Here is a 15,545-nt window from a genome sequence, read left to right as displayed (position 1 = left end):
CCATTGCTGTTGCCTTTGATGTGTATTTATTTATTAGGTAAATTTCTTAAACTATCCTTATGATTTAGTTAATTGACTAAGTGTATTCTAACTGTTTTAAAATTGACTAATGCTACCCTCTCTGTATTTTACAATTGATTAAGTCAAACGTTACTATTAACATCCGTTAAATTTATGTTATATATGATGTCATGTGACTAATATATTTATCAAAAATTTCGAAAATACCCTTCCCACCTCCATTCCTAAAAAAACCCTTAACCTCTGTCTACACCGGTTCACCCCAATGCTGCTTATCTTTCTCTCTCTTATCTCCAGGTGAAGCATGAAAAAAGAAAAGAAAAAACGATTAAAGAATATGATAAAAAATGAAAGAACGAACTGAGCCTCAAAGAAAGAAAGGGAGGAAAAAAAGGGGGTCCAGGCATCTTGCTCGACGACGAATAGCTTCAGAGGGTCCAAGCATCATGCTCGGCGGCGAGTAGTTTCAGAGGTCAACAGGTAAGGCTTCGTAGGGATCCAGATCAAGTAATGAACTCCTACGACAGACAGTACCACCTACGCGCTTTCTCTTGGGAAATCGGAAGGGCCCTTCATTGTTCTTCCATGTCTTTAGTGTTCAGCCTTCCTAACTTCAGGAACTCTTATCAGCCGAGGTTCCAAATGGAGTTCAGGCTACCGATGAGTGTACAAACCGATTCATATCTGCAATTCGCCAAGTGCTCCTCCTTAAACGAGGCGAACAACTCCAATTTTGTCTTCTCTCCTTTTTCTATCTACCTCGGTTTGAGCTAGCTTTGTAGGTTGCGGATCCAGCAGTCGAACATTGGCACAGATATTATCATTCCTGAAGTCCCAGAACATCGATCATCTCCAACAGGTTGGCCGTCAACTCGTCGATTCCGTCAAAGGACCTCTCACCAATGGAGGCCCCCATCTCCCTTTTCTTCCCGATGAGAGAGATGGACTTCTGATTTGATCGTGAAGGTGGCTTCCGATCCAGGATTTATAGATCGCCATCTCCCTGATCTCATTCGGCTTTGAAGCTTCAAGCGTCCTCAAGGAACTAGGACTAGTGCTGCCTTTTGACAAGAACAAAACAGAGCTGATTGAGATGCTAACAGGTCCACTGGATGGTGGTAATCTTTACGTTTCAGGAGCTTACCATAAAATGTTTCATCGAATTGATGAAGCAGGAGCTGAGGCTGCTGCTATTGTAATTCAGCAACAATGCTTTTCCTTCCCCATAGATTTCGTAGCAGATCATCCATTCATGTTTGTGGTGAGAGATGATCTGAGTGGAGCGATGCTGTTCATGGGGTGATATTGGTGTTGAAATAACGACAGAGCACACATTAAGATGAGAGTGCAAAACAGATCACAGTCAGTCGGTGCTGGCAGAGCTACAAAGGAGACTGGTGATAACTAAGGGGTTTATCACCAATCGTCGTTGTTTCGTTGGCGGGTCCCATTCAATCTTAGCTAGTTCAGTATTTGGCTCATCGGCGGATATTTCTGCGTCGAACTAAGGGGTGACCCCTGATCCTAGATGGGTATAGAGCAGAGGATGCTCGTTGGTGGAGAGGCCGCCGATGTTTTCTCGATCCGAGCATTAATCAAAGAAGTCGGAGCACTCAAAAACGAGGGGTCATCGGACTCTTAGAGAAATGTACTTGGCTTTCCCAATCACCTGAACTGGCAGAGCAATTGTGCATGAACTAGAATATTCCACCTCACTACGTATGCCATCGGATTTACACTTCAGCAATCTGAAGCTACTGGTTCTACCATTGTCGACGACACTTTCAAATGCCGTTCCCGGAAAAATGCCTGTTAGCATCATCTGATCGAACCAGAAGGACTGAAATAGACCCCAAACTCAAACAGAGTAATAGATACCTATTCTGGATCGCGTTTTTGCTTCTGATTCATCATCTTTTTTTGTTGATCAAAGATTATTCTAATGATTTTTTTTACTGATCAATCGTATATAAATTTTTCTAAGAGAGATTTCAATATGGAAATAAATTTTCTAATGAACAAAATAGTCTTTTTCAACCTTTCGTTAACGGACATTGACGATAATGAAAATATTAATCAATTGTCAGAAATAATAGAAATAACATTAGTCAATTTTAAAACAGTAAAAATACACTTAGTAAATTAGTTAAACCCTAAGACTAATTTAAAAAATTTACCCTTATTTATTATGAAAATATTTATTCAAATCAAACGGACCGTCCCCGGTCTCTCGCTAACCGTTTAACGCTCCCATACGCGTTAACAACGCGGAGGGATTACTAAGCATGGTCGTTGGTAGTAGTTATTTGGCAACAAACACTTGGACTAACAACGACAGGCAATGGCACCCAAATGGGATGGTCATACTTGATGGAGCGTTTTTGTCTACAAATAGTAAATAGTATGGGGCCCATATAACATGACATGGCCCTCTTCAAACTTTCTGCTTTTCGTTCGGCAATCAGATGACTTTTAGTTTTAACCATCTGATTGGTGCATATAAAGTGGGCCCTAATCTCCTGATATGTGCGAACAAACTATTCGGATTTTGGGCCCACACCAATCTGTGTATGTCCACGCTGGACCAACGATGCTCGGAATGGGAGCATTACAATGCTAACATATTAGCAGTTTAGCACCACACACCCTTTGATTTGGCCGTTGGATTAAGTCTAGCGGCTCACGAATTTGATTATTTCGTCTTGATAGTCTGATACTAAAATATCGAATGGTTTACAGTGATGGGGTCGTTGCTCTTGCTTAGAAGAATAGGTTCGTGGTATCATTTCCAGAAGTCTTCTCAAAGACGTTTACTGGCTTTGGGGTTGGCCTACTCTCGGCTCAACTCAAAAGTCTTATATATATATATACATATATATATATATATATATATATATGATCCTCGGCCCGTCACCGTCGCTTACAGTTTCGGTCGTTCGCTGCTAGAAAGAGGAGGTGGCCATTGGTTTGGTTTTCCGGTTCCTGAAGAAGCTACGTTGGGGTGCCTTCGCGAGGAAACTCTGCAGGTGAGGTGGTGCCTCCTTGGTGAAGAAATTAGGGTTTTTGTTTTCTTCTTCTGTTTCTTTCTTTTGGTTCGTTTTTCTGAATATTGTCAATAGGTCGCTCGTAGACGTATACTGCATACAGCCATGGCGGCGTCCCAGGCGCAACTGGACAAGATGACGCAACGCCAGAATTACCGGAATCTCTGGCACACTGATCTCGTGGGCACTATTCAAGCTGATACTCCTTGTAAGCATTCGGATACTTGTTTTCTATTCCTTTTTGGTTTTCTTTCTTTCTTTGCTTATAACAGCATTGTCGAACTCCTTCTTGCTTTCTCGTAGATTGCTGCTTTGCATTCTGGTGGTGAGTATTACGTTCCGTTCTACGTTTTTTGCTTATTTGTTCTAGAACTGAGGTCTTCATTTATTTTACTTTTGGTTCTTTTTGTATCTCCCATCAATTCTTTGAGGTCACGCATTTGTCTTGAGATCCAAGGTTGTTTTTTTTTTTTTTTTTTTTTTCTGGACTTTTGGAAAATTACTGCTTGTTGACTTGGTGTGGTTCGAGTTGACTTTAAGAAATTTGAAGTTTTAGAGTATTATCAAATGTGTTTATATTTTCCTTAACATGATATTTTCTGTTCATGTTTAAATATTTAAGAGGAATATTAGGAAAAAGTTGACCTGAAATGATCTTGTTTCGGATCCCGCCCTTTGACCCTTGATATCTTGCTCTTCCAATGTAATTTCGGAACAAATTGTTGGTTCCTACAAAAAGATCATGCATGCCAGAAATCAGCATTAGTAGATGATGTGAATTATAAGTTTTCCTTTTAAATTTGGAAGGTCTACAGAGGTTCTAAATTGCTCATAAAACATGTTATGGATCCTGTCAAAATAGTCCGATTATGTTGATTTTTTGCTGTAAACGATCTCTTAGATGGAATCCATCCATTTGTGCCAAAATGGCATTGCAAAAACAGAAGATCAATGTGCAACCTGAAATAGTCTTTATATCAGGTTGGCCTTGGTCTAATCTTCCCCAATATTTAAAATTTTAGATGCAAAGAAAGGATGATTTATTGGTTTTGTTTATGTATTTCTCTATGCTTATCTAGAAGCTAAACCAGTTAGCTCTATCATCTTAAGGGTCAAATTAAACCCTGCACAATTAGATATGAACAAATAAAAAGGGGAGGGGGCTTTAATTGGAAGTATTTTCCAGTGTCACTATAATTTCTAGAACAGGTATCTGTCCTGCTCGTCATGCAGTACAAGAAAAAGGGCATTGCCCAATGTTGGCCCCAGTTATCTGGGGTCTTGGGAGGGTTACACTGGGTACAGTTCTAAACTTTGGCATTTTTTTGCACCAAGTGGCCATCCTAAGACTAGAGCCCGCATTCTCACACTTTTCAGCCCAAGATTTTACTTGTCATGTTGTATGCATCCATAAAATATTCGTAGTCCCTGGCGGATCAGAATGAAGCTGATATTGATAAAGGAAATGTATTGCAAGTTTCAGAACTACATCTTTTTTCCTGGTTATTTTGCTCTTTTTTTCTATACTGAATACAAATGGCATGAATAGGCACATGGAATGTACCTTTCATAGGTAGGAATTCTATAGGCAAGAGTTCATACTTCTCAAATATGGTGATTCTCTAAAGGGGTAGGGTATTTTCTAAAGACTGCAGAAGCCAATTTTTACCAAAGGAAGAGAAAATTTTACAGTGGGTCATTTGCATAGGCACCCCCTATCGTTTAACATATTTACTATAACCTACCCTATAGTTTGCATATTACTAAGACACCTCCATAGTTTGCAACTGCTTTACTCACTGTACGTTTTTAACCCTAATGTCTATTTGACCAAATTAATCAAAAGAAAATAAATAAGCAAAATATTGATTTTTCCCCTGGATTTTGTTGATATGAGAGTTGCTGGAATAAAAAACGTAGGGTAGGTTTTAGTAATACACAAACTATAGGGGTAGGTTTTAGTAAATACGTGAATCTATAGGAGGTGTATAAGTAATTGACTTATTATACATGATTTCTTTAATATTTGAACATTGTGATATATTGTATTGTCTTTCCATTCTCTTGATGTCTTTCAATCATTAAACAACATTACTTTAGAAGGTAGAAGATAGAACAGGCCTTTTACCCAACAGAAAACGAGGAAAAAGGTCACTACTACCTATAGATTTAAAGCTTGTGTTCTTTATTCATGATGTTCCATCCTTCAGGGATGTCCAGTAGGTTCTGAGCATCCTAAAACAAGCCTTCCAACAAGAATGCTGCTTGAACATTGTAAGACATGGAATCGTCTCTCTTGTGAACATAGATCATTAGTGGAAAAAGCTGTCGGAATTCTCATTTTTTGCCCATAAGCTCTCCTCATAACTGTAGTAATTTCAAATGTCTTTTTATACACTAGTGCACCCCTCCTATTTCTGGGGAAGTGGGAATTGGAGACATACCAATTGTAAAGGGGAGGGCATTCTTGGTAATCTATCTCATCTAACATTTCATTTCATTTCATTTATATTGGCCGGTGGGTGGGCCGGGATAGGCAACTTAGGGCCTGTTTGGTTCATATCCTGGAGTCCATTTCTAGTTCATTCTCACCAAGATTGCGCAGGAATGGGCTATAAGACGATGTTTGGTATAGATACTTATTCAATTTCCATCCAGAAAATTGGTAGGAATTTAAGTCCATTTCTTCCCCAAGTGTAGCATGCCTAGATGTCCTGTTGCACTAGGGAAAGAGTTTGCTTCATTCTTGGAAGAAATATGATGACATGTGTTATATATTTGGGAATACCTACTATTCAAGTTAATACAGAGAAACATTGTATAGTATGCTTCCATCTCCATGTGGAAATCATCAATTATGTTCAAATTTCTCATGAGGGACCCCCTAATTCTTCTTGTAAAAATTCTTTAGATTTGAAAGATATGTGGTGATGTGTCTCAAATATGTGGGGTCCACTATTTTTAATAAAAATTCTCATATATCTTCAAGTCTTTAAGAAATGTGGTGACATGTCTTATATATGTAGGGCCTACCAATTTCTGATGTGGGGCTCATCACCATCAATTATGTTCAAATTTCTTATGTGGGACCAACAAATTCTTTGTACAAAAAAAATTTATATATGTTCAAATTATATAAAGCAATGTTAAGTGGGACCCACCAATTTAGTTTTGAATTTTGTTTCGACTGCTGCTACAATAGTCCGAACCAGTAAGGAGAAGAAGAAGAAGAGAAGAAGAAGAATTGTCGAACCTGATAGACTCAACCCTATCAGTCGACCTCTTAATAGTGATTAGGCTCTAATTAATTGTACAAAGACTAAACTGCCCCCACTTAAGTATGGGACAGAGAGTTTCTAATAAGACTGCCACATAAGCACATAACTTAACAAAGGTGAGTTAACTAATCTACCCTTATTCGGCTAACTCTAACACTCCCCCTCAAGCTAGAGAGTATATGTCATATAATCCCAACTTGTTACATATATAGTTCACTCTCCCTGAGCTTAAGGCTTTTGTAAACAAATCTGCCCACTGATCACCTGAGCCTACATGTTCTGTGCTTATCTCTCCAGTAAAAACCTTCTCCCTCACAAAGTGGCAGTCAATCTCTATGTGCTTTGTTCTCTCATGAAAAACAGGGTTGGATGAGATATGGAGTGCAACTTGATTGTCACAGTACAATTTCATAGGTTTACCCATGTGGAACCCAATTTCTTGTAGGAGATTCCTCAACCATACTAATTCACATGTAGTGTGTACCATGGCTCTATACTCAGCTTCAGCACTGCTTCTAGCCACAACCGTCTGTTTTTTACTCTTCCACGTCACAAGATTTCCTCCAAGAAATGTGCAGTAACCTGTAATAGATCTTCTATCAGACACAGAGCCTGCCCAATCTACATCTATGTACCCAACTACTTCAAATTTTCCTCCTGGTTTATATAATAGTTCACGGCCTGGAGCTCCCTTCAAATATCTTACAATTCTAAGAACTGCATCCCAGTGAGATATACGAGGGTTCTGCATAAATTGGTTCACCACACTGACTGCAAAGGAGATGTCTAGTCTCATGATAGTCAAATAGTTCAGCTTCCCCACTAATCGTCTATACCTTCCAGGATCATCAAATATTTCCCTTGTATCACTACTCAACTTAACATTTGGTTCCATAGGAGTCTCAGCCGGTTTTGCACCTAATAGTCCTGTTTCGTCCAGAAGATTGAAAACATATTTTCTTTGGCACAGGTTTACACCTTGTCTTGATCTAGCAATTTCTATACCCAAGAAATACTTCAATGTCCCAAGGTCTTTTGTTTGAAAATGATTTTGCTAAAAGACCTTTAGTTTGTCGATCCCTAATTTGTCACTGCCAGTTATGACAATATCATCCACATAGACCACTAATAAAATCTTTCCGGCTTCTGAGTCATAGTTGAACACTGAGTGATCAATCTGGCATTGTTTCATTCCAAAATTCTTCACCATTTCTCTAAACTTCCCGAACCAAGCACGAGGCGATTGTTTCAACCCATAAATTGCCCTTTTCAGTTTGCACACCTTACCATCCTCCCCCTGAGCAACAAACCCAGGTGGTTGCTCCATATATACCTCCTCCATAAGGGTCACCATGAAGGAAGGCATTTTTTATGTCAAGTTGAAATAGGGGCCAATCATACATAACTGCTAGGGAAATTAACACATGGACAGAGCCAATCTTAGCCACTAGAGAGAAGGTCTCCATATAGTCCACTCCATACAACTGTGAATAACCTTTAGCAACAAGTTTGGCGTTTAGACGCTCTATGCTACCATCTGGCAAGTATTTAACAGTATACACCCATTTACAACCCACAACATGCTTACCAGTAGACCTGTTCATGGGCCGGGCTCGGCCCGGGCTTTGACTCTTTATTAACAAAAAAATGTTAGGCCCGAGCCCGAGCCCGGCCCGACCAACGGGCCTACAACTTGGGCTCAAGCCCGACCCTGATAAAAAGCCTGAAGCCCGACCTAATAAAATAAATTCGAATTTTTCCCTATTCAAATAGACATTATCTATTTTAATTCAAATGTTTTTTCCCCTATTTAAATGAACAATGGGCCTACAAGTGAATCAACAACCTTCTCAAATCAAAAAATTTATTCAAATGGACATCACATAGGGTTTTTACTTAGGTTTAACTATAGGTCGGGCCGTGTTTATTTAGGTTTAACTATAGGTCGGGCCAGGCCGGGCTTGGGCTGGACTATTCTGGCAAAGCCTGAGCCCGGCTTGAATTTAATGCGGGCCGAGCTTTTTGGCTCGAGGTTAACCCTGTGGGCCAAAAAGCCTGTTCAAGCCTGTTTGGGGGTCGGGCCGGGCCGGGCCGGCTTGTTGGGCCACCCGGCCCATGAACAGGTCTACTTACCAGGTGGAAGAGTAGTGAGCTCCCACGTGTGAGTATGCTGAAGAGCAGAGAGTTCCTCCTCCATTGACTGCCTCTACCCAGGTGAACTAAGAGCCTCTTGGACGTTGTTAGGTATGGAAATAGATGACAATAGTGAAACAAACTGGTGATGTGAGGCGGAAAGGTGAGATACTAAAACAAAATTGGAAATGGGATGGAGAGTAGAACTATGTTTACCTTTCTGTAAGGCAATGGGTAGATCAAGTCTTGAGGGTTCAGCAACAGGAGCAATGACAGGATCCGAGGACAAGGTAGAAGCTGGAGGAGGGGTCGGTGTCGTTTGACGTGTATACACTTTCCGAATCGATGGCCGTTCAGTAGGGATCTGCACTGGATGAGGTGACAAGTCAACTCTAACAGGAACACCCGGAACGGGATCATTGATCGGAAGAGGAAGAGGAAGTAAAGGTGGAGACGAAGATGCTTCAGTTCCTGAGAAGAAGGGGGCAAACTCAAAAAAGGTGACATCAGGACAGACATAGCACTTTCGATTAATGGGATTATGACACTTGTACCCTTTTGAGTCCGAGAGTAGCCAAGAAAGACACATTTAATGGAGCGTGCATCTAGCTTGTCTATTCTAGGACTCAGATTGTGAACAAAGCACACACAGCCAAAGATACGAGGTGTTAATGGAAATGGAGACAAAGTAGGGAACAAGATAGAGAAGGGAGACCGACCATGAAGAATGAAGGAGGGCATCCGATTAATGAGGAAACATGTCATAAGTACAACATCACTCCAAAACCGTTTAGGAACACTCATATGATGAATAATGGATCGAGCAGTTTCAAGGAGCTGACGGTTCTTTCATTCAACCACCCCATTTTGTTGAGGAGTGGATGCACATGAGGTTTGATGAATGATGCCATACTGTTCTAAATACTGTTGAAATGAAGTAAGAAAGTATTCCCGACCATTATCTGAATGAAAAACTTTGATTGGAATACTAAATTGTGTACATATTTCAGCATGGAATTTGTGAAAAATGGAAAATAATTCACTTCTTTCTTTCATTAAGTAAATCCATGTCATCCTTGAACAATCATCAATAAAAGTGACAAAATACTTGTAACCATTATAAGACTCTATTTTGATCGGGCCCCAAACATCTGAATGAACCAAAGCAAAAAGACTCAACATACGACTTTCAACTCTAGGACTGAAGGAAACACGGCGATGTTTCCCAAACTGACACGACTCACACTGTAACACCGACAAATGACTCAAAGACAGAACTAGTATCTTGAGTGCCTTGAGAGAAGGATGTCCCAGTCGACAATGCCACTGTAGAGGAGTGAGTGAAGTCTGAAGTGCAACTGACGATCCACCACCGTCAAGATAATACAATCCCCTAGCTTCATGCCCCCCACCAATCTTCTTCCCCGTCTTGAGATCCTGAAAAACACAAGAGGAAGGGAAAAAAGTGACAGAACAGTTAAGAGTCTTGGTTAATTTACTAACATACATAAGATTGAATAGAAACTTAGGAACATATAGAACAAATGATAAAGAAAGAGAAGCCATGTCAACACTGCCAACACCACAGATGGGAGAGGAGGAACCATTGGCAGGAGTAACAGTTTGAGATGTTCCCGGTCATGTGATCATAGGCTCCAGAGTCAATAATCCAGGGAAAGGTTTTAGATGACAGGCAAGCTATACCTGAGTGGGCAAGAGTGGCAGTAGTGTGCTGTGAAGTAGACTGAAGGAACCGCTCATACTCATCATGCGGTACACTCACCATCTCCCTCCCGGAAGCAAATGTAGATGTGGAAGGAGTTAGGTCTGCCTGTTGATTATCATTAACGTCAACCCCACCAGCTACAGCATGATTGGCCCATGTAGAGGGAGGGCCATGGAGATCATAACAGAATTTTACTGAATGTCCTTCCCTACCACAGTGGGCACACTTCCTTGTAGAGTTGCTTTTTCCTTTGCCACAGCCTCCCCCTGAGTCACGACCACCACCACGACCAAATATGGAACCACCACAACCTCCTCGGGAGGCATGTCCACTCCCTTTTGTACCACATCCACCTCCTCTGGCTGTCACAAATGCTGATCTATCAAACTATGTGGGATTCTCTATCTGTCCCAAAGAAATCCTATAAAGCCTTGCACCATTCGGCCACCTACAGTAGCTTCTACACCATTCGGCCACCTGCAGCAGCCCTTACACCATTCTGTCACTGTAAACACAGCCTGTTCTTGGATTTTTTTTTCAAGAACCAGGGCAACAACCAACCTAGTTCTCTAGGTTTTGATCAGTCCTCGCAGGTTCTTGAAGATTTTCAACCTAGAAATACCAACAGCACAAAGAGAAGAGATAACCAACCTTCTTTTGAGAGCTTCAGCCAACCATTAACTGCTGAAGTCGTTTTCTCAAGGAAGGAGGTTCTGCACACCAGAGAGAAAGAAGAGCTGAGATGTTTCAGGCCTAGGATGAACCAGTTTTCTCCATTGACAGCCCAGAAAAGAAAATGAGAGAACTGAAGCATGAACTGAAGTTGTCACGAACTGAAGCAGGTCACGAACCTGGCTCTGATGCCATGTTTCGACTGCTGCTACAGTAGTCCGACCAGTAAGGAGAAGAAGAAGAAGAAGATGAAAGAACTGTCGAACCTGATAGACTCAACCCTATCAGTCGACCTCTTAATAGTGATTAAGCTCTAATTAATTGTACAAAGACTAAACTGCCCCCCACTTAAGTATGGGACAGAGAGTCTCTAATAAGACTGCCACATAAGCACATGACTACTGATTTCTTTAATTAGTTTCTGTTCTCTTCCATAAAAACAGCTATGACTACTGATAAAAAGCAGAAGCATAACTGGAAATGTTCTCGATTATATGGTGAACTGCCCTATGTCTTCTGTTTGCACCTATTCCTTACATTTCTTTTTAACACCACTAATTTTGTTCTGTCCCAAAATTTCTTAAGGCCCTCTATGCATCCCATTTTATTGGTTTCAGTATGTTAAATGAGGTGCTTTCAAATGCCTTCTTGCCTTTTGTTCATCTAATGCATTTTTTCGTTTTGTAGTGGACCATGTGCATCATATATGCTCCGGAAAAGAGCTCTTTATAATGATATGTCCAGGTAATGAATGTTTGCCTACATTCTTTGATAAAGCTACATTTTATGAGCTTTAAGATGATCTGTCTTGTCTTATCCACATTGCATGTTACAGGTATGTATGCTGTGCTGGTTATATGCCATGTAGTGGTAGGTGTGGGGAGAGCCAATGCCCTGAATTTTGTCTCTGCACTGAGGTATGATGTTTATTCTATATTTTGTTCTTATGTTTCTTATCTATTGTGTTTCCACCTTGTTTATAAAGTTTATTTTATCAAAAAAATAAACTTAAATTAAGCTTGCTATCTTCTTGGTGCATTTCATGGCTTGTGCCATTGCACTTGGTTCACAATTTTCTTATATATTTATGCACATTTGGATGCATTTTGTTCAGGTTTTCCTCTGCTTTGCGAATTCAGTAGCATCAACTCGCTTTCTGTTGCAAGATCAATTCAACATACAGACAACACAGTGTGACAACTGCATTATTGTACTCTCTCTCCCCTTTGTTTTGAAAGGCTTAAGCCTTGAGGTGTAAGGTGTATGCCTTGATGTTTGGTGCACAGGTTTTGCCTCAAGTCCTAAGTTTCACAGCTTAGTCCCTTGTTAGAATGAGGTGTACATCTCACACCATGAGGCATAAAAAGGCGTAAGCCTCAAGAATCGATGATTATTTAGTGATTTAATACAAAAAATATTTTTATGCATTTTTATAGTTCAAAATATATGTGAGGAGCACTTTAGTAATTTATGGGTCAAATTAAAAGTGAAAATAAAAACCAATAGGGCAAATCAAGTTCTTAGTTTCTTTTGGTTAAATCAAGTGAGATTATCCCAAGTTTTTTTTTTCTCATTTCTCCTCCTAATGAATTTATTTTTTATTGATTCTTTTTGCATAGATGAAATCAACTAAAAGGCCATTTGATAACAGCTAAAACTGTTGAACTGAAAGACTTGTTGTTTTGTCTTTTAGTGAATAAATATTTAATGAGGTTGTGAGCTGAAACTGAAACTGAAATCGGTTAAAAATTTTAGTATTTAATTATTTTAACAACTAAAGGCAAAGCAACATGTCTTTCAGTTGACCAACTTAAGCCATATCAAACACCCCCCAAGTTACATGTATATGACCTCTGCCTTACGTGCTGTGCAATTTATTTGATCTTATTGCTCCTTACCGTAGGGATTTATGTTCAGCCTCCAACAAGTGGCGTGCATATTCTCCATTGTTGCAATGATTGTTGGAAGTGAGGATCTTTCAGAGGCTTCTCAGATACTGAACTGTTTGTCCGACATGGTTTATTGCACGTAAGTTCCTTCCCACTGCCAATGTGAAAGTAAAAGCGTGGCCTTTAGAACTTTCATTTCTGATTGTATATCTTGGTTTGTTTTCGTAGGGTTTGTGCATGTATGCAGACGCAACACAAGATTGAAATGGACAAAAGGGATGTGAATTTTGGGCCACAGGTGATGGCTGTTCCACCCATTCAGTATATGTCCCGCATTGATCAGCCCATTCCTCCTCCAGTTGGATATCCTCCACAACCAGCATATGGACAGGCATATGGTTATCCACTACCTCCTCAGTCTCAAGGTTATCCTCCTGCTGGTTATCCCCCTCCTGGTCCTGGGTATCCTCCTCCCGCAGGTTATCAGAGATGATTGTTGCCACGATGGATGCTGGACCCCAATTAAAGTTGGTTCTCGAGTTTTGATAACTGCACGTCGCAATTACATTATCCTTCAAATGTGGGTTTTATATCTTTAAGGTATGTCCAGTTTGCTTCAGTGTCTAGGAGTTGTTAATTTTTTATGTACCATATGTCATCAATTGGTGTACCAGACTCTGTAGATGAATATATTATACCTGCTTTAAAGCATATATTTTGAATTATAGTGCAGTTGCCTTTGTTGCAGCCAGATTGAAACCACCTGGCTGATGGTCGAACCCATCTTTTTTTTTTCCCAAATAAATATAAACTACTTGTAAATGTTTGTTTTTAATTACTGATTTACTGGTTGGAATAATATTCTGGTATTGATTTCATTTCTCCAAACAGGTGGGAAACGGGATAGGAATCAAAACAACTATCAGGGTGGATCTGGATACTTATTTGTCCCACTTAAAATATTCTAGCTGCTTACGTGATGTTCATTTACCTTTTTGTGTATTTTGTGCTCCAAGAGTCCAAATGAACTTTCGCACATTTGACTTGTAAAGCGAGGAGTATAATTGATCAAATGACTCAAATGAAGATAACTTTTTGGGTAATCAAGATATTCATTAAAACAGAACAAAAGAAAGAAACATCTTTGACTTGCAAACCTCTGACCCTAAAAAAGTTAAGAGAATAATTGATTTCAGCCATTTGGTACCTGTGCCGCATCTTCTACGATATCTAAGCTATTACAAAGTGGATATTTTGCCTTGGTTTTGGGTGTCGGTGATAAAAGTTAAATTTGATTATGAAAGTTTGACATACATCTTTACCCTCTATTTGCATACATAGCATGTAGAAAAAAAAAAAAAAACTTCAATAATGTGGTTTTCAATTCAATGTGCCCTTGATTGAATCACTATAGATCGTAGGCCCCATTTGGGAGGGTTTGTGTTTGAGAAAAGTCTCATATTGACCATCCGTGACCCGGAGTTCCGGACAGCCTAGGGCATTTCCGGTACATGTATGTTAAATTCATGGTTCAAAATATTGATGCGTCTGGGTGTATTGGGCCATATCGGTATTTTTTTTTTTTTTTTTTTTTTTCAAAATCGGTTCGGGGGGGGGGTGGTTTAAGGCTCTCTCCTCTACCCCCTGAACCAGTCAGAACCCTGATACGTATCAGGGAGCTCCTGAAACGATATGTAATTCATAGGGAGATGTTAACGTGTGATAGGGTTTCATGGTTGTAGGTGTGTCTGGAGTTTTTACTTGGCTTGTTCTAGATAAGCTATTCGGAGCAGTTTCATATTTTAGTTGCTCAACTAGCGTTTGCAATATTGATTTGGGTTTTTCAGATTTTCACCAAACACAACTTCTGATGTTACCATGTGGGCCCAACTCGGAATGCCAAAAGCTGCATCTTGAAGGTCATCTCATTTGAGGCCTTGTTTAGTAAAATTTTGAAAAGCCGAAAATGGGCTTATTTTCAACTGAAGCTATCATAAGTAGCCTCTCTAAAGCGGCTTTATCAATGTACCTCAATCGCCGCAAAAACCCTCCTGAATGAACTCTTAGTTCAGTTGTTACTTCACCTAAATGAGAAAGAAAGGGCTATTTCTGGTGAATGGGTTCTTTATAGCAAGCCGCAGCATGCAAGCTAGGGTTGAGGCCTTGAGTTTGTTAACTGTTGCTCTATCAATGTATCTTGGAATTTTTTTTTTGTTTCATCAATTTTTTTTCATTTCTCATGCATGTTTAAGGATAGTCAGAAAGCTCCTTCATGTATCTGGAGTAAATGTATGGTAAAAGGAAAAACACACATGGGTATGGATGCATTTATTTCTATGAATTTGTGACTATCAGCTTCAATGTACTATGGCCTTTTTTTTTTCTCTTTAGCATGCCAAGTTTGTAAATCCAACTAGTGAAGACTTGGGGAGTGTTGGGAATAAAAATCTATTCGTGGACCTCATCTAACAGCTTAAGCTTTTAGGTTGAATGGTTCTTTGAGATGGTTCAGAGCTTGTTTGACCAAGTGGTCTAGTGTTTGATCCTCGTTCTCTCATTATAATTAATTAAATTTCAGCATAAGATATTGGTGGGATTGTGTGTATCCACACTTCAAGCCCCATGGACTATCGCATAAGGGGGTGTGTTGGAGAATAAAAATAAAAAATCTATTCATGGACCTCACCTAACAGGTTAATCTTTTAGGCTGAATTGTTCTGAGATGTTAAGTCGAAAGTCAAGAGGGTATTTTTAGTCTTTCTGTTCTGTTATTAGTAGTTGT

General features: G+C 39.8%; 1 protein-coding gene across 2 annotated transcripts; it reads left to right on the top strand.

Annotated features, from left to right (window-relative positions):
• Positions 1–1,754: 1,754 nt before the first annotated feature.
• LOC148848757 (uncharacterized) lies at positions 1,755–13,913 on the top strand. Of its 2 annotated transcripts, XR_016100407.1 has the most exons (10): positions 1,755–1,888; positions 2,761–3,047; positions 3,141–3,273; positions 3,369–3,390; positions 11,562–11,618; positions 11,710–11,791; positions 11,989–12,084; positions 12,778–12,902; positions 12,992–13,363; positions 13,655–13,913. XR_016100407.1 is itself a non-coding variant. In XM_088948609.1 (9 exons), exons 1-9 carry the CDS (start codon positions 1,810–1,812, stop codon positions 13,254–13,256), a joined length of 1,146 nt encoding a protein of 381 aa, XP_088804735.1. In that variant the 5' UTR covers positions 1,755–1,809; the 3' UTR covers positions 13,257–13,622. The 2 variants fall into 2 exon arrangements, 1 of the variants encoding a protein (XP_088804735.1); XM_088948609.1 differs by lacking the exon at positions 13,655–13,913 and having other exon boundaries at positions 12,992–13,622.
• Positions 13,914–15,545: the final 1,632 nt, after the last annotated feature.

Source organism: Nelumbo lutea, chromosome 6 (genome assembly GCF_056320005.1).
Source record: "Nelumbo lutea isolate HS-2025 chromosome 6, American lotus-T2T, whole genome shotgun sequence".
In the NCBI taxonomy this organism is placed as follows: Eukaryota; Viridiplantae; Streptophyta; class Magnoliopsida; order Proteales; family Nelumbonaceae; genus Nelumbo; species Nelumbo lutea.
This window is presented reverse-complemented; position numbering and strand designations above follow the sequence as displayed.